Source organism: Castor canadensis, chromosome 11 (assembly GCF_047511655.1).
Source record: "Castor canadensis chromosome 11, mCasCan1.hap1v2, whole genome shotgun sequence".
Classification (NCBI taxonomy): domain Eukaryota; kingdom Metazoa; phylum Chordata; class Mammalia; order Rodentia; family Castoridae; genus Castor; species Castor canadensis.
In genome coordinates, this window is record NC_133396.1 from 63,868,210 (window position 1) to 63,891,808 (window position 23,599).

The window sequence follows — 23,599 nt, forward strand, 5'->3', positions numbered from 1 at the left end:
TTGTACCAGGGAACAAAGGTGCTAGTGGTAGAGCGCCCTGCCTAGCAAGTGCAAGGCCTTGAGTTCAAACCCCAGTACCATCAAAAGAAAGAAAGAAAGAGAGAAAAGCCAGGGAACAAAGTCTAAAAAGTTATCATTTTATAGTACAACATACCTTTTCTTATGGGAGGTGTGGTCCAGGAGAAGGACTCTTTGGTTTGCTCACAGGGTGCAATATTTAATAGACTCTTAGGTAGAAGAGTTAAAATTAAATTCTTATTTGACATCAGAAATTAGAGATTAGATATTTGTGCTTTTAAAATAGTATACTTGTAGGAAATCATGCAGACTCTAGAGCAGAACAAAGTGCTGGGCCACAGGATGATAGCAGATGGCTTTTTTTTTTCTTCTTTTTTTGTGGTGGGTACTAGGGTTTGAACTGTTGGGCTTCATGCTTGCTAGACAGGCACTCTACCTCTTGGATGACTTTGCCAGTCCAGCAAATGGCTTTAAGGTGAGATTTTAAGATGAATAGATCTTACTTTATTTTCTTGTCATTTGCAAAACTCAGTTGGGTTGTGAGTTCCGAGAGGAGGGCCATTGTGATTCATCTCTGTTCATGGTCTTGGCACAGTCCTGACCTGTAGCCAGTGCTCAATAAGTGTACTATCTGTAGTGCTTTCAGTGTGATTTAGCAAACCGAGTAAGGTTGTAGTTGTCACATTGCAACCTCATGTTTCATATTCAGTCTATAGCTTTTTACTAACAAGTTTTTTTTTTTTTGGCATTGGAGGAAACAGTTAAATACTATTTTATTGAAAACTGTTTCTTAGTCACTGTTAGGTTTAGAGGAAATTTAGAGAAAAAATTAAAATGGCTTTGAGCCTAAGAACTGTACAAATAGAAATGTGTAGATACAATTCTCTGCCCTTTTTCTTTTTTTGAGGGGCAGGTATGCAGTACTGGGGTTTGAACTCAGGGCCTACACACTTACTAGGCAGGCCCTCTACCACTTGAACCATTCCACCAGCCCTGTTTTGTGTTGGCTATCAGATAGGATCTCAGGATCTCATGAACTATTTGCCCTGCAGGCTTTGAGCCAAGATCCTCCTGATCTCTGCCTCCTGAGTAGATAGGATTACAGGCATAAACTAGCCAGGCCCAGCAATTCTCTGTCCTTTTAAGACACAGTATAAGAGATGGTATGTGCATAGTAAAGTCATAGCAGACTACAAGCATTGCTTACCCCCTGTTCAGAGCCCTCAGCTCCTCACAGTCTGAGGGACCAAATATATAGTCCTCTGAATGGGTTGGCGCCCTCAGGCCAGCCTGTCTCCCTCCTTGACCTCATCGCTCTCTGCCCTACACACCCTACACAAGCCTTGTGCTAGCTAGCTGCTAGGATATCTTTCTTTTTTGTGTGGTCCTTGCTTCTCTTGGGTCTTCAAGATTTCCCACCTTGGCAACCTTATTTGATCAGCATCAGTTTTGCCAGAGGCATGATTTAGAAAGCTCTTTGCCCCATTCTAAGCCCTTTCCACTTTCATTGACCACAGAGCAGCACTTAACAGTAGCAGGAAGTTTGAGAAAGGCTTCACCAAGTGGAGGCATGAGAGACTAGAAGAATTTGCCTGGCAAAGGAAGAAGATGTTTTAGTTTAAGAGTACAGCATGTGAAAATACACTGATGTGAGAGAGAATAAATTTTAGAAATTATATTCCTTTCACACCAAGTTGAGAGTCTGAGCATGCAACCTGTTTCTTCCCTTTCCTTCCATGACATCCAGAATGGATATGTAGTTAGTCTGTTATTGGTATCAGCAGAGTTGTGAGTCTGCCCATTCCACTTGAGAACTGGGCTTGAAACCAACCTGCTTGTGGGTAAATCCTCTTTCAAGCCAAGTGACTTTGATCATCTCAGTTCACCACTCAGTGCCTCAGTAGCCTCCCTGGTAAAATAATAGTGTTTGATTTATATGATTGGTGTGAGATTAAATGAGTCAGTTAATGTAAAGTACCTAGAAGTGTACCTGGCCTGATAAATACTCAAAAAGTAATGGGCCATGTTATTTTTCCCTGTGGGTTTTAACTCCAGCTGCTGTGTGACAGTCCTTTAAGTGCTTTATTTGGACAAGGAATGTGAGACAATCTTACAGATGAACAAACTGAGGATAAGTAACTTGTCCAGTCAATTAGTGGCAGAATGAGACCAGATACGGACTTTTAAACTTTTTTTGTCTCGTTTTACTTATTTTTTTCTTTTTTTGAGACAGGATCTCCTTATGTAGCCCAGACTGCCTCAAACTCAACCATCCTCCTGCTTTAGCCTCCTGAGTGCTGGGATTATAAGCATGAACCGCCATGCCCTGCAGACTTTTTAATTTACAAAGTGTGTTTTCCCAAGTTGAACCAGCATGCAGCCTTCATATTTAAGTTAGATCATTGTATTCTGCTGATCTAAGCCCACAGTTACAGTCTGTGATGATTTTAGTTTGCATTTTCATGTATATGGTGTTAATCCTAATAGTTGTTAAAGAGGTTAAACAGAAACAGATGTGGGTCTGAGCCCTGCCTCCTACTGCCTTCAGGCCAAAGCACGTGGATAGACATCTGCAGTCAGCCAGCCTACTTTTCTGTCTCTAGTCTACCAGATGGATTGATATGATACTCTAACTATAGTATAATAGCAGTTCTTTGCAGTTTAGTAGGTATCATCTTGTACATGACCATTTGGGTCCTTACAACAGACTATGGGGAAGAAAGTTTAAACAGGATGATAAATTGAGACTTAGGGAGACCAAGCGTCTGTCCCAGGTGTCACGGAGAGTAAGTGGTAAATCTCAAATCCAGGTTTCCTCTTAAAGTCTGATTCTGTTATACTTCTTATTGCACATGGCTGCTGCCTGGATGGTTAGCATGTGGATGACAGAATACATAGTGGGAACGTGTTACAGGAAGAGGCCTGAGTCCAGAGGAAGAGGAAGAGTGCAGCAAATTGGGTGGGGTGTTGGCCTCATGCGTTTTCTAGAAACGTAAAAGTAGACTTGCTATGTTTTGTAGAATTGTACCATAATTAGACTTGCTGTGTTTTGTAGAATTGGACCATAACTGGATTACTGGGTTTTGGGTCCCACCTTCTAAGCCAGTATATTTTATATTGCCGCTTTTGTGGGTTGGAAATCTATTTAGTGATTCTTAACCTGCTTGTTAAAAAAAAAAAAAAAACAGCTGGTGGAGTGGCTCAAGTGGTAGAGTGCGTGCCTAGCAAATATGAGGCCCTGAGTTCAAACCCCAGTACCATCTAAACAAACAAACAAAAGAATAGAGAATATCAGAGTATGTTATATCTGGTGAAGGAAAGTATTGCATTATTTCATAAAACTTTTATATCAATTATATGCATACTGGGTCTCTTAAAGTACAATTAAAAGTACCTCTTAACAGTGTTTCAGCAGTCAAACTTGAGAAGCACTGCTCTGAGGTTTGCTGGAAATCTGGAGGGATCTCTAAAGGAATAACCAGGCTGTTGATATGACTGAAGACTATTAAAATGGAGAACTAGTTGAAGGAATGGAGTGGGTGGAGGAAACTCAGAAGACCTGCTCACTGGTATCTGTTACCCATAGCCATCTTGGGGCAAAGGGAGTATTGTGAATGACTTCATTGAGCAGTAACTTTTGGGAGATAGATTTCCATTTGTTGTAGGGAAGAGTTAATGCTGTCAAAACTGACCAGAGGATATGAGCTTTTCATCACCCATGTATGTAACAGAAAGTGGCTGATCACTTGCAGAGATTCTAGAGAAGAGGTTCAGACAGTACAAAAACACATGCTTTAAGAGATTTGCAGGCCCATTCCAATATAGTACCCTTACTATAATGTCTAATCTCCTTAGCCAGTCTGCCAGACTCTTCATTCTGAACTTTGTCCATTTCTTCATCTCCTGCTCTACTTCCTTCCCAGCCACAGAGGCAGATTATCTTTCTTACAACCTGCCCTGCACTCTGTGTCTATGCTTACACTGTGTCTCCTCTACCTGGGATGGCCTTTTCCTCTTCATATGCTTTCCAATACCTAGTTATCCATTAAAGGTCTGTTCAAGGGTTATTTTCTATGAGCCGTTTCCCTTGCATGCTCTGCCTCCTCCTGGGCTTCTGGTCCCCTGAGTGTCACTTGGCTCATGGCTAGTGGTTGGTAGTATGAAGTCCAGAATCACATAGACCAGGATTCAAATCCAAACCATCATTTACCAATAATACCCATGTGACCTTAAACAAAATACTTAACTTCTGTCCGTAAAACGATAGCATCTGCCTTTGAGGTTGTAAAAAAATTGAGTTGGTCCATGTGAAGTGCTGAGAACTCTTCCTAGTACACAATTAATGCTCAGTAAATATTAGTTATTATAGTAGTTTTTTTGTTACTTCTATTATAATTATCACATCTATTATATTACTACTGTTGGTTTGTAGATCTGTCTTCTAGACTGCAAGGTGTCTAGAGAGTAAGGACTCTGTCTTATTCATCTTATTATCCACAAAGCCAAGTACAGATTCAGACAAAAGAATAATGTCTGCTTATCACATAGTGTTGAATGAGTGCATGAGTAAATTGGCTCTGTGAAGTTCTGTGAGGACAATTTCTGAGTGTTAGATTACATCTTTATATGGGGAAACTACTAGGAAAGCTGTTGTGATTACCCCCTCCTTGACCAAAATATCTTTGTTTTTTGTTTGTTAGTTTAAAAGTTCTTTTTTATTATTAGATTCATTAACTATGGACAGATCACCAGACTAAGTTAGAATAACAAAAATGTCACTATTTTTTGGTGGTGGGGGTTAGGTATGGACCTAGAGTTTGAACTCAGGGATTTATGCTTGCAAAATAGTCACTGTACCACTTGAGCCATACCTCCAGTCTACTTTGCTTTAGTTATTTTGGAGGTAGGGTTTCTTGAACTATTTGCTTGGGCTGGTCTAGAACTCGATCCTCCTGATCTCAGCCTCCCAAGTAGCTAGAATAATAGGCGTGAGCCACCAGCACTTGGAAAAAATGTCACTATTTTTATAATTTTGCTTGTACAGAATTTTTATTAGTGATTATGGCAGGAGTTGTGTAGAAAGTTATGAGCCATGCAGCAAATGGGGGTGTAGGTAGCACCTGAAGTTTTGAAGCTTTGGTGGAAATAGAACTTGAGTACTGCTTTGAGACTTAGAGCATGCAAGGCTCACCTATTGGTTTGATAGGATTTAATCAGGATAGCAGGTGCAGAGGCAAAGTTGTACATAGTGTGGGTAGAGGAAAGGGATGAAGTAAGTGAAGTTGTAAGCACATGGTCTCCAGACTCAAGGAACCACAGGGGTTATCTAATTGAAGGAAGGCAAATGGAATTGTGGAGCCTTAATTCACTACCACCTGTGATCTTGGGCAAGTCTCCTGACCTGTCTGTATAGCTATAAAATGGGGAAATTAATAAGTATCATCACTATTATGATAAATAAAGTTTCCCAATCCATGTATAATTCCCAATTGAAGGTGTTACAGCTGTGCAAATCCCCTTGGACCTTGAATCATACAAATATTATTTTTTCAGTAAGTTATCGTATTGGCAAGTTGGGAAATAGCTAGCTATTACCTGCTACAGTAGTATTCACTCTTGGGGCCTCAGTGCAGACACACTGCCCTCTCTGCCACCTCCCTCATCACTTGGTAGTTTCATTTTTTATATTTGGATGTGCTTAAAATGTCTTTGTGGGGGGGGGGGTGGGGGTGCCGGGGGTTGAACTCAGAAATGCTAGGCAAGTGCTCTATAACTGAGCTACACTCACTACCTTTAAGATTTTTTTAATATTTAAAAATTTCCCTTTATTATCACAAAAACAACATGTAGAGTGCAGAAAATTAAAAATACAGGTGAGCAAAGATAGGAAAATACAAACATATTGCCACTATTAACATCTTAATATTTATTCTTTCTGATCTTTTTTTTCTTTTGCAGTACTGGGGCTTGAACTCAGGGCCTACACCTTGAGCCACTCCACCAGCCCTTTTTTTGTGAAGGGCTTTTTTTTCGAGGTAGGGTCTCATGAACTATTTGCCCTGAGCTGTCTTCGAACCACAATCCTCCTGATCTCTGCCTCCGGAGTAGCTAGGATTACAGGCATAAGCCACCAGTGCCCAGCTCTGGTCTTTTTAATCCATATACATATGCTTATGTATTTTGTACCATTTGTGAAGGCCATACATGCTTCTTCAAGCTAACAATATTCTCTTACAGCTTACCTTTTTTTTTCAGTGAATGATCTTTACCCTTCTGTGTCAATTTAATCTCACGTCTAGTCCATATTCAAATTTATCCATTTGTCCTGGAAATCTCCTTTTATAATTGGTACATCTCATGTGTATAAGCTTTTTTTCAGAGGCAAAGAAGTATCATACTGCTTTAAGAAAAAAAACCAATTTGGAAAGCCAGAAGTGATGGTGTATACCTATAATCCTAGTACTTGGGAAGCTAAGGCAGGAGGATCAGGGGTTTAAGGTTAGTCTGGGCTATATAGCAAGACCCGGTCTCAAAAACAGTTATTCATTTCATCCTATGCTTTTTTGAAAGCTACAATTCATGCTAAGATGGTATATTTACATTAAAGTGGATGGCTGTTGTTTGATAGAAGTTGTACCTATTAGTGAAACAAAAGCTTAGTAGTCTCTTGAGTTAAATTTCACAAAATGAAATCAGTGCCTCCTGATTTACCTTTCAGGGATGGGAAAGGGCAAAACGTATGCATTATACTTTCTATTTCTGTCCATAAATTCAAAGTCAGCATCCATATAAATGATAATATAAGAAAATAAACATGTGATTGTTTCAGGTTCCATAACATGTTATGATATAACTTTCCTACAGTAAATTCCCATTTTTGAAGTGGATACATTAAATTTTTTATTTTTATTTTTATCAATTGTATATGCCAATAGTGTAGAGTCACAAGACTTGAACAACAACAACAAAAATAGTTCTCTACACTCATATCCAAGTATCTCCCCCAAGAACAATTACTTTTCATCTTTTTAGCTGCTTCTTGAATATTTATCTCTGTTATGATTTGACCAGCTGGTGGTGCTATTGAGATGTAATTGGATCATGAGTGTTCTAGCTTCATCAATGGCTTCCCACTGATGAGTTCACAGCAGGATGGCCTATTATTAGGTGGGGCTTAGTGGAAGGAGTAGGTCATTGAGGGCATAACTTTGAAGTGTATATCTTATCCATGGATCTATTCTCTCTCATTCTCTCTGCTTCCTGGCTGCCATGAGGTTAGGCCTCTCTGCTCCACTACTCCCTTTTGCCATGATATTCTGCCTCACTACAGGCCCAGAAACAATGCAGCCAGCAACCATGTACTAAAACCTCTGAAGCTCTAAATCAAATGAAGTTGATGTTCTTAGGTATTTTGTCACAGACACAAAAAGTGACTGACACAATCTATCACCAAATACCATGTTTATATTATTTCTTTGAGATTTTTCAGTATTAGGCTTTATGCATTTTATTTCCACCATAAAGATGAGACTTTAGTTGTCTTTTACCTTCCCATCTTTGCCCACACTTGCACATCTCCTATCCTCTAAGTATTGTATCAGTTTTGTTTAGATCACTCTTTGATATTTATGATATATATAAAGTCTTTTCATAGATGAGTCATGTAGTATACACCATGATCACTTTCCCTTACTTATATATCTTTTTATTTTCTCTGGAGTAGTTAACTCCAGAGTTGTACTTCCCCCTCCTTTTTTTCAATGCTGGGGATCAAATCCAAGGCCTCATACATTGTAGACAAGTGCTCTACAACTGAGCTGCACCCAAGCCCCTGAATTACTACTTTTGTTTTCCTTAAATTTCTGTATCTTTTATCATTAGTTTAACCCCAGACTCTGGCAGTTATCTAAGTGACCTCCAACCCAAATGCTTAGGGTGCTCAGACACGTGGCTAGCCTGTCAGTTCTATCTTTTCATAGTAGTTTTCTAGGGCCTTCTTATGTGTTGCAGTCTGGACTTGCTTTTCTCTAGTCTGCTTGTATAGGTGTCTTAGAATTGCTATCCCCCTGAGGATTCATTTTCTCTCTTGGTTGGATTACATTCTTCCCCTTTCTTGACATGTTACTTTATTCTGGTGGCCACATCCTCTAGTAGCTTTCTTTCTTTCTTTTTTCTTCTTGTTTTCTTTCTTTTTTCTTGGTCTGTTTGTTTTTTTTGAGACAGGGTCTCACTAGGTAGCTTAGGCTGGCCTCCAAATCACAATCCTGCCCTAGCCTCCCAAATGCTGGGATTATAGACATGTACCCCCTCACCTGACTCTCTACTAGCTTTCTGAAAAGGGAGCATTAGATCATCTTTTTAGAACCTTGCATTTGTAAGAATGTGCTCTTTTTTCCCTTGGCAATACTGGCCTTTGAACTCAGGGTCTCACACCTGCTTTACCTCTTGAGCTGTGTCTTCAGTCTTTATTTTACTTTTACCGTATTTTGACTAGTTACTAACGCTAGGTTAGAAAGAACCCCTAGGGATCTATCTGTGATCTTTCTTTCTGTAACTCATGTTATTTGGAAGTTGGACCTCCTGGAGTGGTCTCTCCTTTCAAAGTTCCTATCATTTTGTCTTTTTTCTATGCTCTGGTTCCTTTAGTTAACTGTACCTTCCAGCTGTTCTAATGAGGTTTTCATTTTTTGGTGATATTTTAATTTTCAAAAGTGTTTACAAATTTTCTCAATGCCCTGCATTTAGTAATAGCATACTGTTGTTTCATAGTTGTAGTCTTTTTTTTTTTTTGCTTCCTTACATTTGAATTTTAAGTTTTGACTTTTTATTTATTTTTTTAATTTATTCATATGTGCATACATTGTTTGGGGTATTTCTCCATGCCCCCTCCCCCTTCCCCTCCCTCTCACCTCCACCCCCCTCGCTTCCAGGCAGAACCTATTCTGCTCTCTTCTCCAATTTTGTTGAAGAGAAGACATAAGCAATAATAAGAAAGACTAGCATTTTTGCTAGTTTGACATAAGGATAGCTATACAGAGAGATCCTAGCATTGCTTCCATGCACATGTGTATTACAATCCAAATTGATTCATCTCTACCAGACCTCTTCGTTGCTTCCTGGTCACCTTCCCATAGTGAACTCTGTCATTTTAAGGTTACTATATTAACTCCTCTACAGTGAACACATCAAACGCTTTGAAGTTTTGGGTTTCCTGCCTTTCCCTATTCCTCATGTATGTGTTCTCCCCTTAGCGTGTGACCCATGTCTAATAATATTACTGCATTTGTTTTAAGTCTAAAGTCTGCATACGAGGGAGAATATCTGATTTTTTCGTCTTTTGAGCCTGGCTAACTTCACTTAAGATGATGTTCTCCAGTTCCATCCATTTACTTCCTAATGACAAGATTTTATTCTTCTTCATGGCTGAGTAAAAATTCCTTTGTGTATAAATACATTTTCTTAATCTATTTGCCAGTGTAGTGGGGTATCTTGGCTGTTTCCATAACTTGGCTATTGTGAATAGTGCTACAATAAACATGGGTGTGCAGGTGCCTTTGGAGTAACCTGAGTAGCATTCCTTTGGGTATATCCCTAGGAGTGGGATTGCTGGATCATATGGCATATTTATGTTTAATTTTTTAAGAAGCCTCCGTATTGTTTTCCAGAGTGGTTGTACTAGTTTGCATTCGCACCAGCAATGTATGAGGGTTCCTTTTTCCCTCCAACCAACATTTGTTGGTGAGGTCGAATCTTAGTGTGATTTTGATTTGCATTTCCTTTATGGCCAGAAATGGTGAGCCTTTTTTCATGTTTTTTGGCCACTTGGATTTCTTCCTTTAAAAAAGTTCTGTTTGGTTCAGTTGCCCATTTCTTTATTGGTTTATTGAATTAGGGGGGAGTAGTTTTTTCAGCTCCCTGTATATTCTGGTTATCAGTCCTTTGTCTGATATATAGCTAGCAAATATTTTCTCCCACTCTGTAGGTGGTCTCTTCAATTTAAAGACCATTTCTTTTGTTGTGCAGATGCTTTTTAATTTCATGTAGTCCCATTTGTCTATCCTTTCTCTTAGTTGCTGAGCTGCTGGGGTTCTAGTGAGGAAGTCCTTGCCTATACGTATTGCTTCCGGAGTATTCTCTGCTCTTTTCTGTACTAGCTTCAGAGTTTTGGGTCTGATATTAAGGTCCTTGATCCATTTTGAGTTGATACTAGCACAGGGTGATAAATATGGATCTAGTTTCAGTTTTCTATAGGCAGATAACCACTTTTCACAGCAACATTTGTTGAAGAGGCTCTGTATTTTCCATCGTATGTTTTTGGCACCTTGTCAAAAATAAGGTGGGCATAGCTGTGTGGATTCATATCCGGCTCCTCTATTCTGTTCCACTGGTCTTCATATCTGTTTTTGTGCCAGTATCATGCTGTTTGTATTGCTATGGCTCTGTAATATAGTTTGAAATTGGGTACTGTGATACCTCCAGCATTGCTCTTTTTACTGAGTATTGTGTTGGCTATTTGTGGTCTCTTGTATTTCCAAATGAACTTTAGGGTACATTTTTCAATCTCTGTGATGAATGTCTTTGGGATTTTGATGGGAATTGCGTTGAACATGTAGATTGCTTTTGGTAGTGTAGCCATTTTTTCTATGTTGATTCTACTGATCCATGAGCATGAGAGATCTTTCCACTTTCTGTAGTCTTTCCTCTATCTCTTTCTTTAGAGGCTTGTAGTTCTCCTGGTAGAGGTCATTCACATCCTTTGTTAAGTTTACTCCTAGGTATTTGATTTTTTTTTGAGGCTATTGTAAATGGAATTGTTTTTATATATTCTTTCTCAATTTGTTCATTGTTGGTGTATAGAAAAGCTAATGACTTTTGTAAGTTGATTTTGTACCCTGACACCTTGCTGAAGCTGTTTATGGTATCTAGGAGTTTTTGGGTGGAGTTTTTTGGGTCTTTGAGGTATAGGATCATGTCATCTACAAATAGGGATATTTTGACAGTTTCTTTACCTATTTGTATTCCTTTTATTTCTTCTTCTTGCCTTTTTGCTCTGGCTAGGAATTCCAGGACTATGTTGAATAGTAGTGGGGAGAGTGGACACCCTTGCCTCGTTCCTGATTTTAGGGAAAATAGTTTCAGTTTTTCTCCATTAAGTATGATGTTGGCTATTGGTTTGTCACATATAGCCTTTATAATGTTGAGGTGCATTCCTTCTATTCCTAGTTTCCTTAGAGCTTTTATCATGAAGTGGTGTTGAATCTTATCAAAGGTCTTTTCTGCATCTATTGAGACAATCAAGTGGTTTTTGTCTTTGCTTTTGTTAATGTGCTGTATTACATTTATAGATTTGTGTATGCTGAACCACCCCTGCATTCCTGGGATAAAGCTGACTTGGTCGTGGTGTATGATCTTTCTGATATGTTGTTGGATTCGGTTTGCCATTATTTTATTGAGGATTTTTGCATCGATGTTCATTAAGGAGATTGGCCTATAGTTCTCCATTTTGGATGTGTCTTTGTTTGGTTTTGGGATGAGTGTAATTGAAATATCTTTTTAAATCAGACTCTGATGGTGGTAGTGGTTGCACTATTCTGGATAGTCTTAGACCCACTGAATTATACATTTTAACAGGGTAGATTTTATGGTAACAATTATATACCCCCAGTAAATCTTTTTAAAACAGTCTTAAAGGTATTAATCATCCTTTGTGTGTGTGTGTGTGTGTGTGTGTGTGTGTGTGTGTGTGTGTGTGTGTGTGTATGTGTGTTTGTTTTATTTTTGGAAATAAGGTCTGACTATGTAGCCCAAACTGGCCTGAAACTCAGAATCCTCCTGCCTCAGCCACCTGAGCCCAGTTTATTAATCATTCTTTTAAGTTTTTTTCTCCTTGCATAGTCTTTCTTTTCACCTAGTTGCTTTTTCTGTGTTTTATATTAAGGCTTTTCTCAAATGCTCAATGCTTCTGGACTGTCCCCCCATGAAGAATGAGGGACTAAAAGCATATGTGTCTGAGTTGCAGATTGGCGAGCCTCACTGTAAGATGAATTGTCTGGGCCCTTTCATTGGGAGATCCTGGGTCAGTATTTATGGCCTATTTCCTTGTGCTTGTTAGTTTCCCAGTCTTCTACCTAGAAAGGTAGGAGACTAGTTGCTGGCATTCTGGGGAGCCCTGGGAAAGATTGAATCTTTAAATATTTAGCAGGTAAACATCATCCCCTATTTTCAGTGTGTTGCTCTCACTTTTGATTGTGACTGATATTTACTGATCCACACTCTCCATACTACTCTCTAGAGATCAAGCCTCAAGCTTCTGTCAAGACTGGTGAGAGGAATCTGGCCTCCCCTCCAACAGAAACTTTAAACATGAGACGGCAGAGATAATAGTAGAATGACCCCCACCTACCTAGTAGCCCATTTCAGCAAGTATCAACTCAAAGCCAGTTTTACTTGACTTAAACCCCACCTACTTTCTCCCATCCAAGTTATACTGAAGCAAATATAATTGTCATATCTTTATCTATAAATATATCATTATGCATTTCTAAAAGGTAAGGACACTTTAAAAAACATCCAGCAAAAACGCTTTGTCTTCCTTATTATTGTTTATACTCTCTCTTCAACAAAATTAGAGATAAGGGCAGAACAGATTCTGCCTGGAAGCGAGGTGGGGTGGGGGTGAGAGGGAGCAGGCTGGGGGTAAGGGGGAGAAATGGTCCAAACAATGTATGCACATATGAATAAATGAATAAGAAAAATCCACACTACTTTTATCACCCTTTCCCCTCAAAAAAAAAAACAAAAACAAAATACTCAGTGATTCCTTGGGATCAGTGTTTGTTCAGTCACATCTAACTGGCTTCTTAAGTAGGATTTTTACCAGTCAGCTCCACTTCCAGCAGTACCTATTGCTACCAACTCCTGAGGCTTTTTTAGACTGTGTATAAAGCATCTCACTTCTTAGCATTGCCCATTTCTAGCTTAGGGTTCCACTCTCTTGGGTCAGCCCATTTGGTGCTGTTTATCCTTTTCTCAGCAGCATCTCTTCTCTTTGTCCTTATACTTGAAGAAAAAATAACAGATGTGTTTATAATATTGTGTTACTAGGATTTGAGTGCATTTGTTCTTGGAAGGCAGCTATGCTCACCACTATACCACCAACGCTGCATTTGTTCTTAATGACTTCTTTGAACACTACTGATGGCTGGCTATCCAGCTGTTGCTCTGTAGCAGTGAGGGATGGAGTGGACACAGAGCCTCCTAATCCATGTTCATATCTCATAGACAACAGACAAGTGCACCTTTGTGATGAGCTTTGCCCTCTAACTTCTATTTAATGACATTAATTTTAACTTCTGCTTCTCCCTTCCCATAATGGCTCATTGTATTTAAAGAGAAGAATTCTGTAACTCCCAGTCACCACTTCTCCACTACAAAGATTCATGGTCCAAGGGTGCAGTTTGGTGGTAGAAGTATTTGCCTAGAACATGCAAGGGCCTGGGTTCAACCCCTAGCACTGTAAAAAAGAAAAAAAAAGTTGATATTTAAGATTCCATGGTCCTTCAGTTTTTCCTCACAGGACAGTTTGTAGTCGTCATCATGGTCTCTCTTCTTTAATCTCTGTTTCATTTCCTTTTGGTATATAGTTTCACTCACTTTCCTGATTGGGTCTAATCATAGTAAAACAATATATCTTCTCTCCTTTTGAATATTAATACTTTAATTAGTGTGGTCTTTGATCCTATTAGCTTTTTAGATAATCTTGTCAGGTTGAATACAGCAAAAAGAATGCTAACATCATTCGTTTGACACTTCTAAACTCTCAGTCTCTCATCCTCCATTTATGCCCATAGATTTGGGGACCAAATGCAGGAATTTGTATTTGTTCTTGTTAAACACTGCACTGTTAGGGATCTGTGATGGGATGGAAATTAGCATATTGTGTCTATAATGAAACCTCAATGGGCTGCTTCCATATTCTACAGAGCAGAATGATAAGAAAAGGGGCAGCGGTTTTAAGGAAGAGAGAAGCTTACTTGGAAAGCAGGGCAAAAGTTTCCAGAGTATTTCATGGTGAGGTCTATGAGTATGTATATCAGCAGCAGGATAGAAGCCATGATGATGGAGGGATTGAGATGTGGGGAAAGAGAGCAGTTACTTCATGAGGAAGTCTTATAGAATGTGACAGGGATGGGGGTAAGGTGGGTGGACAACAGACAGAGGTTGTAGACTGGAAAGGAGTGGGAAACACCACACTGCTGATAGCTCTCACTGTATTGAACTCTGATCACACATTCCTTATCTGGACAGCAGCCTGTGAGTTTTATAATACTTGTTTCATCTTTCAGATCAAGAAGTTGAGACTCGCATGGGTCACAGAGCTGGTTAGGGACAGAGAGGATTCAAAATAAATCCCATGCTAAACTAGGTTCCCCAGATGGCCCAGCATTAGCAAGGGCCATGGTAGACAGTGGTTAAAGGTTAGGGGGAAAAAACAGTTGTGAAGCAGGTAAACCAAGTTAGTTCTTATGTCCAAAGTGTTTAAAAGAAAAAGCCCAGATAAACCTGAGGTGCTACTTACTTTCAGCCAATTGTTTGTAATTCTTGCTTTGTATTTGACATTTTGCAACCAGTTGAAATTTTTTGCAGTAGACGTTTCCTTGTGAAATTATTTGGGTAGGTGGAAGAATTACTCTCTTGGAGGAGAAATGAAATGATAAAATTGTGTATATATGTGTGCTTATATACATATGTCCTACAGAGCACAGTGAGTTACTATCCTGACTTTATTTGTTCTTTGAATAATATGTATGCACTCCTCTCTCAACCAAAACAATAAAATAAAAAAAACACTCATCTTGAGAATTGTTTAAAAAAATTGAAACAGATCTTTTTTTTTTTTTGCATCTGTTATCTTGTAGGCTTTTGCTCAGTTCGATGCTGAGGGCGATGGGACAGTTGATGCTGAGAACATGCTGGAGGCCCTCAAGAATTCCAGTGGAGCCAATCTTCAGGGGGAGCTGAGCCACGTCATCAGGCAACTGCAAGCCTGCTCTCTTGTTCCAGGTAAAGCCCTCTTGTGAGCGCCAAGCACTCAGAGTGCTCTCTTAGAACCAAAATAAACATTTGCTGTACTCTGGGTTGAAATGAAGGGAGCTTGAAGTAAGCTCCTCCATAGAATTCCTTGGTACATGATCTGAACTAATGTTCAGTGTGATTATCTCCTTTTTTTCCCTCAGTGGCTGGGCAATTCCACCATTTTTTATGAACCTTTGTCAGGAGGCTGCCTTCCTTAGTGGATCTTTTTAAGATCTTAAGAAGCCATCCCCGGTCCTACTGTATGTTCTCTCAGCATTCTGCATTTCTTTTTTTTTTGCAACATATTGCCATTATGGTTAATTAATCAATTAAGTAAGCAATCAATTTTTTGTTAAATGTGTGTCTTCACTCCTATACTGTGAGACCCATGAGGCTGGGGACCTTCTCTCTTATTTCTTCTGTGTCCTCAACGTTCGACACTGTTTTTTCTTTTTGACATATGGTAAGTATTTCATGGTTGGTTTTTGTTACTGTTTTTTTGTTTTTAAGAAAGCTGTTAAATAAGAATAAAAATAATGTAATGGTAAGCATTGTTGCTTCTACATTACACTGAAAAAATTTAGTCTGTGTTTTTGTATGGTTTCCTTTGGGGATTCAGACTCATGTAAAGACAGAATCAGAATGAAGTTACGCTTCATTTTTTCCAGTGAGAAGGCAGTTGAGTTTGAAAGGGAAAAAATCTTTGCACATTCTTCTTTTAGTCTCAGTTCATCTTACCTAAGAACCTTTCCTGCTCTGGGCACTGAGTGTCACAATGCTTAGTGTGGTAGGCCAGCAGCAGAGGCAGGATTGCTTTTGACCTCTCTTGCTTACTATTGAGTAACGTTGACCTAGAGCAAGGTAATTTCTGTATGTCAATGAAGAATGAATGTTTCCATTCCTCATCAAGTTGTCTTTTTTCTTTTTCTTTTTGGCAGTACTGGGGTTTTGAACTCAGGGCTTTGCACTTTGCTAGGCAGGTGCTCCTGTCACTTGAGCTACACCTCCAACCCTTTTTGCTTTGGTTATTTTGGAGATAGGACCTCACTTTTTGCCCAAGCTTTTCTGGACCCAGATCCCCCTATTTTATGTCATCCCACCTTCATTAGAATGACAGGCACTTCTACCACACCCAGCTTTATGCTGTTAAGTTGGGGCAAACTTTTTGTCCTGGCTGGCCTGGAATAGCAGTTCTCATTTCAGCCTCGTCCATGTCTTGGGATGACAGGCACATGACACCATGCCCAGCTACTGGCTGAGATAGGGTCTTGCTAACTTTGCTCGAAGCTGGCCTTGAACCATGGTTCTCCCTATCTTAGCCTCCCAAGTAGCTTGGATTATAGCCTTGAGCAACCATCATCCAGTGTAAGTTGTCTTTAATTATGTAATTTTTAGAGCATTATAGGTAGCCTGTATATGTTAGTGTTTTTTGTAGAATTATGACAGTTGAAATTGTATGTTGAATTACTTTTACCTAACATTCTAACATTTGCATATAACTCCCACTTTTGCATCACAGTGTGTGGAAAGTATCAGGAAATTTGTTTGAATACCTCAGAGAGATTTTTGTGTGTGTGTGTGGTGCTGGGGATCAAACCCAGAACTTCATGAATGTTAGGCAAACACTATCACTAAGCCACATTTGAGCCTCAGAGACATTTTTCTGGGAGGAGGAGAAAGTGGTTTAGACCAGGGAGTCCATCAACAGGTAATACCTGTTATACTGCTGTGCTGTATATCTGTGGTGAGGGGTGAAAATTGGTAGAGAAAAATTCAGGGTGCAGGTCCTATGGTACTTACATAGCTGGGTCATGACTTAGGACTTTCTTTTTTTCTTTTTCTTTGGCAGCACTGGGGTTTGAACTCAGGGCCTTAAGCTTGCTAGGCATATGCTCTTACCACTTGAACCACTCAGCCACCCCTTTATGCAGTGGGTGTTTTCAAGATAGGGTCTCACGAACTATTTGCCTAGGGCTGGCTTTGAACCTTTGTCCTCCTGATCTCTGCTTCCTGAGCAGCTAGGATTACATGTATGAACTACCAGCACCCAGCTGATCTAGGTGGGTCATTTTGACCTATTCAAAATTTTCCATCGACACCCAACATAAAAGAGTTGTATCAACATAGCCTCAGGACAAGCCCAGCTGAGATTGGTTGCTTCTGTGTGGCACATTAGCTTCCTAATCCCTCTCTCTAATGTCCTCCCAAATGAAAACTAGTTCCTTTTGTATTATTATATATGCATAAGTGTTTCAAAGAGCGATAACATCTCCTGAACGAAATTCATTTCTTCATTGCTTTACCAAACATTTCAGCAGCTGAAAACACTTTCCATTACAGACACTATTCTGGGTTTTTTTTTGTTGTTGTTTGTTTGTTTGCTTTTTTTTTTTTTTTTTGGCAGTACTGGGACTTCATTGAACTCAGGGCCTCACGCTTGCTAAACAGGCACTGTACCCTTGAGCCACTCCACCAGCCTAAGTCTGGTTTTTCTGACATGGGTCCTAGGCAAATCCATGCATCATTAGTAAGTAGTGTTGGGAATATGATGCTTGGGTCCTCCTGTGGCCGAGGGCAGGATTGCCTAGAAGTCTGGGATCGAGATCCTTCGAAAATCAGTTGTCTACAGGGTTTAGGTAGGGAACAAAAATAGGCTGCTTTGAGTGGAAAATTTCTCCTCAGCCTCATGTTTTATTTTAAAAATGTGTGAAGAGTTTCATTCTGTTGTAATAAATCTGTTTATTTCACTCTTAAAGCCAACTTTCCCTTGAGGCCTCTGGCATCTTGATCTGTGTTCAGTTTGTGAAAATTCATAAGCAATACAATTGTGTGTACTTTTTGTCATCTATATGGTGATTCATTTAAAAGTTTTTTTTTTAAAAAAAAAAAAACCCTCCCCAAATCTACAAATATATCTGAGCCTAGGAAAAGCTGCCATGTTTATACTTGCTTTGCTCCTGTCACTCCTGCATTATGGGTACCTCTGTTAGAGGCATGTTAATGTGGATCATGAGAGTACAGGGAACATTTTTAAACTGCTGTTATGTGGTCTGTTTCATGTCTTCTTAAGATTTCTTGAGATGATGGTACATAGGAGGCAGGAGACAACAGCTAGGGGAGTGACTTGGAGTATCTGGTTAGGGCATCTGAGCAGATGTTGGGGCCTGAGACATACATAGAGGGTCAGGCTCCAGAGGAGTCAGACTGGGAAGAAGGACCTGGAATGGTGGAAGCCGCACTTGGAAGGAGTGTGAGGGGGTGTTCCTCCTCCTAAGCACTTTGTTTTGACATTTTAGTGTGTTACCTGAGTTTCATTTCTCTTGGTTACAAAAGAAGAGTGCCTGTACCTTCCATGCCCACCCCTTCACCTTATTCTGAGGACTAAATGAGACTGTGTATTACAACTACCTTAAAAGGATAAAAAGCTGTCAAAAATAGTGGTAATGGCAGTGGCTGTATTGTCATTGTCATTGCCTTATGTAGTTTAGTACAAACACAGTTGTGCTTTTATTCTAATGCAATAAAGTCTTCCAACTCTGTATCTTAAAAGCAGTACTTCTTTAAAAACCTCTAGTTAGGCTATCCCGCGCTGCATAGCAACAAAACAACAACAAAAACACTGTGGTTAGTGTTTAAGTACTTACAAATTTTTTGTTTGGATCCAAAAAAAATAACCATTGTTCTACATCTTTTAAGATTCTATTCAACTAAAATGAATTCTTAAACTCACATGGCTGCTGGTTCATTTCTTTTAAACTTATTTAGGTTTTGGCAGGCTAGGATTATAGCTCAGTGGTAGAGCACTTGCCTACCATGTGCAACGCCCTAGGTTCAATCCCCAGCACTGAGAAACAAAACAAAACAAAAAGCTTATTTATGTTTTTAAATGATTGAAGCTGAAAATATCAATGAAGATTCTTTTTTTTTTTTTTTTTTTTTGTTTTTTCATTTTTCTTTTATTATTCATATGTGCATACAAGGCTTGGTTTATTTCTCCCCCCTGCCCCCACCCCCTCCCTTACCACCCACTCCACCCCCTCCCACTCCCCCCCTCAATACCCAGCAGAAACTATTTTGCCCTTATCTCTAATTTTGTTGTAGAGAGAGTATAAGCAATAATAGGAAGGAACAAGGGGTTTTGCTGGTTGAGATAAGGATAGCTATACAGGGCATTGACTCACATTGATTTCCTGTGCGTGGGTGTTACCTTCTAGGTTAATTCTTTTTAATCTAACCTTTTCTCTAGTTCCTGGTCCCCTTTTCCTATTGGCCTCAGTTGCTTTAAGGTATCTGCTTTAGTTTCTCTGCATTAAGGGCAACAAATGCTAGCTAGTTTTTTAGGTGTCTTACCTATCCTCACCCCTCCCTTGTGTGCTCTCGCTTTTATCATGTGCTCATAGTCCAATCCCCTTGTTGTGTTTGCCCTTGATCTAATGTCCACATATGAGGGAGAACATACGATTTTTGGTCTTTTGAGCCAGGCTAACCTCACTCAGAATGATGTTCTCCAATTCCATCCATTTACCAGCAAATGATAACATTTCGTTCTTCTTCATGGCTGCATAAAATTCCATTGTGTATAGATACCACATTTTCTTAATCCATTCGTCAGTGGTGGGGCATCTTGGCTGTTTCCATAACTTGGCTATTGTGAATAGTGCCGCAATAAACATGGATGTGCAGGTGCCTCTGGAGTAACAGTCTTTTGGGTATATCCCCAAGAGTGGTATTGCTGGATCAAATGGTAGATCGATGTCCAGCTTTTTAAGTAGCCTCCAAATTTTTTTCCAGAGTGGTTGTACTAGTCTACATTCCCACCAACAGTGTAAGAGGGTTCCTTTTTCCCCGCATCCTCGCCAACACCTGTTGTTGTTGGTGTTGCTGATGATGGCTATTCTAACAGGGGTGAGGTGGAATCTTAGTGTGGTTTTAATTTGCATTTCCTTTATTGCTAGAGATGGTGAGCATTTTTTCATGTGTTTTCTGGCCATTTGAATTTCTTCTTTTGAGAAAGTTCTGTTTAGTTCACCTGCCCATTTCTTTATTGGTTCATTAGTTTTGGGAGAATTTAGTTTTTTAAGTTCCCTGTATATTCTGGTTATCAGTCCTTTGTCTGATGTATAGTTGGCAAATATTTTCTCCCACTCTGTGGGTGTTCTCTTCAGTTTAGAGACCATTTCTTTTGATGAACAGAAGCTTTTTAGTTTTATGAGGTCCCATTTATCTATGCTATCTCTTAGTTGCTGTGCTGCTGGGGTTTCATTGAGAAAGTTCTTACCTATACCTACTAACTCCAGAGTATTTCCTACTCTTTCTTGTATCAACTTAAGAGTTTGGGGTCTGATATTAAGATCCTTGATCCATTTTGAGTTAATCTTGGTATAGGGTGATATACATGGATCTAGTTTCAGTTTTTTGCAGACTGCTAACCAGTTTTCCCAGCAGTTTTTGTTGAAGAGGCTGCTATTTCTCCATCGTATATTTTTAGCTCCTTTGTCAAAGATAAGTTGCTTATAGTTGTGTGGCTTCATATCTGGATCCTCTATTCTGTTCCACTGGTCTTCATGTCTGTTTTTGTGCCAGTACCATGCTGTTTTTATTATTATTGCTTTGTAATATAGTTTGAAGTCAGGTATTGTGATACCTCCTGCATTGTTCTTTTGACTGAGTATTGCCTTGGCTATTCGTGGCCTCTTGTGTTTCCATATAAATTTCACAGTAGATTTTTCAATCTCTTTGATGAATGTCATTGGAATTTTGATGGGAATTGCATTAAACATGTAGATTACTTTTGGGAGTATAGACATTTTTACTATGTTGATTCTACCAATCCATGAGCATGGGAGATCTCTCCACTTTCTATAGTCTTCCTCAATCTCTTTCTTCAGAAGTGTATAGTTTTCCTTGTAGAGGTCTTTCACATCTTTTGTTAGGTTTACACCTAGGTATTTGATTTTTTTTGAGGCTATTGTAAATGGAATTGTTTTCATACATTCTTTTTCCGTTTGCTCATTGTTAGTGTATAGAAATGCTAATGATTTTTCTATGTTGATTTTATATCCTGCTACCTTGCTATAGCTATTGATGATGTCTAGAAGCTTCTGAGTAGAGTTTTTTGGGTCTTTAAGGTATAGGATCATGTCGTCTGCAAATAGGGATATTTTGACAGTTTCTTTACCTATTTGTATTCCTTTTATTCCTTCTTCTTGCCTAATTGCTCTGGCTAGGAATTCCAGTACTATGTTGAATAGGAGTGGAGATAGTGGGCATCCTTGTCTGGTTCCTGATTTTAGAGGGAATGGTTTTAATTTTTCTCCGTTAAGTATAATGCTGGCTGTAGGTTTGTCATATATAGCTTTTATAATGTTGAGGAACTTTCCTTCTATTCCTAGTTTTCTTAGAGCTTTTATCATGAAATGATGTTGGATCTTATCAAAGGCTTTTTCTGCATCTATTGAGATGATCAAGTGGTTTTTGTCTTTGCTTCTGTTAATGTGGTTTATTACGTTTATTGATTTTCGTATGTTGAACCACCCCTGCATCCCTGGGATGAAGCCTACCTGGTCGTGGTGAATAATCTTTTTGATGTGTTGCTGAATTCGATTTGCCATTATTTTGTTGAGGATTTTTGCATCAATGTTCATTAAGGAGATTGGCCTATAGTTCTCCTTTTTGGAGGTGTCTTTGCCTGGTTTTGGGATAAGTGTAATAGTGGCTTCATAAAATGTGTTTGGCAGTTTTCCTTCCCTTTCTATTTCATGGAACAGTTTAAGGAGGGTTGGTATCAGTTCTTCTTTAAAGGTCTGATAGAATTCAGCAGAGAATCCATCAGGTCCTGGACTTTTCTTTTTGGGGAGACTCTTGATTGCTGCTTCAATTTCATTTTGTGTTATAGGTCTATTCAGGTGATTAATTTCCTCTTGGTTCAGTTTTGGATGATCATATGTATCTAGAAATCTGTCCATTTCTTTAAGATTTTCAAATTTATTTGAATATAGGTTCTCAAAGTAGTCTCTGATGATTTCCTGGACTTCCATGGTTTTTGTTGTTATCTCCCCTTTTGCATTCCTGATTCTACTAATTTGGGTTTTTTCTCTCCTCATTTTAGTCAGGTTTGCCAGGGGTCTATCGATCTTGTTTATTTTTTCAAAGAACCAACTTTTTGTTTCATTAATTCTTTGTATGGTTTTTTTGGTTTCTATTTCGTTGATTTCAGCTGTTATTTTTATTATTTCTCTCCTTCTATTTGTTTTGGGATTTGCTTGTTCTTGTTTTTCTAGGAGTTTGAGATGTATCATTAGGTCATTGATTTGGGATCTTTCAATCTTTTTAATATATGCACTCATGGCTATAAACTTTCCTCTCAAGACTGCCTTAGCTGTGTCCCATAGGTTCTGGTAGGTTGTGTTTTCATTTTCATTGACTTCTAGGAACTTTTTAATTTCCTCTTTTATTGCATCGATGATCCATTCTTCATTAAGTAATGAGTTATTTAGTTTCCAGCTGTTTGCATGTTTTTTGTCTTTACTTTTGTTGTTGAGTTCTACTTTTACTGCATTGTGGTCAGATAGTATGCATGGTATTATTTCTATTTTCTTATATTTGCTGAGGCTTGCTTTGTGCCCTAGGATATGATCTATTTTGGAGAAGGTTCCATGGGCTGCTGAGAAGAATGTATATTGTGTAGAGGTTGGATGAAATGTTCTGTAGACATCTACTAGGTCCACTTGATCTATTGCATATTTTAGATCTTGGATTTCTTTATTGAGTTTTTGTTTGGATGACCTATCTATTGATGATAATGGAGTGTTAAAGTCTCCCACAACCACTGTGTTGGCGTTTATATATGCTTTTAGGTCTTTCAGGGTATGTTTGATGAAATTGGGTGCGTTGACATTGGGTGCGTACAGATTGATGATTATTATTTCCTTTTGGTCTATTTCCCCTTTTATTAGTATGGAATGTCCTTCTTTATCTCGTTTGATCAATGTAGGTTTGAAGTCTACTTTGTCAGAGATAAGTATTGCTACTCCTGCTTGTTTTCGGGGGCCATTGGCTTGGTAAATCTTCTTCCAGCCTTTCATCCTAAGCATATGCTTATTTCTGTTGGTGAGATGAGTCTCCTGTAAGCAACAAATTGTTGGATCTTCTTTTTTAATCCATTTTGTCAAACGGTGTCTTTTGATGGGTGAATTAAGTCCATTAACATTAAGTGTTAGTACTGATAGGTATGTGGTGATTCCTGCCATTTAGTTATCTTAGTTGTTTGAAGGTTTGATTGTGTGTACCTAACTTGATGTTACTCTCTACTGTCTTGCTTTTTCTTATCCTGTGGTTTGGTGCTGCCTGCCTTTTCATGGTTAAGTTGGGTGTCACTTTCTGTGTGCAGGATCCCTTGCAGAATCTTTTGTAATGGTGGCTTTGTGGTCACATATTGTTTTAGTTTCTGCTTATCATGGAAGACTTTTATTGCTCCATCTATTTTGAATGATAGCTTTGCTGGGTA

The 23,599-nt window shown here is 39.0% G+C and overlaps 1 protein-coding gene across 2 annotated transcripts in view; it reads left to right on the top strand.

Annotated features, from left to right (window-relative positions):
* Zzef1 (zinc finger ZZ-type and EF-hand domain containing 1) overlaps positions 1-23,599 on the top strand; it is a 124,165-nt gene that overhangs the window by 4,782 nt on the left and 95,784 nt on the right. For both annotated transcript variants that reach the window (XR_012438782.1, XM_074047157.1), the window contains exon 2: positions 14,937-15,081. Coding sequence is in view for 1 of the 2 variants with exons in the window: in XM_074047157.1 (XP_073903258.1) it covers positions 14,937-15,081 (145 nt within the window). In the remaining variant the exon portion in view is untranslated. The remainder of the gene's footprint in view (positions 1-14,936; positions 15,082-23,599) is intronic.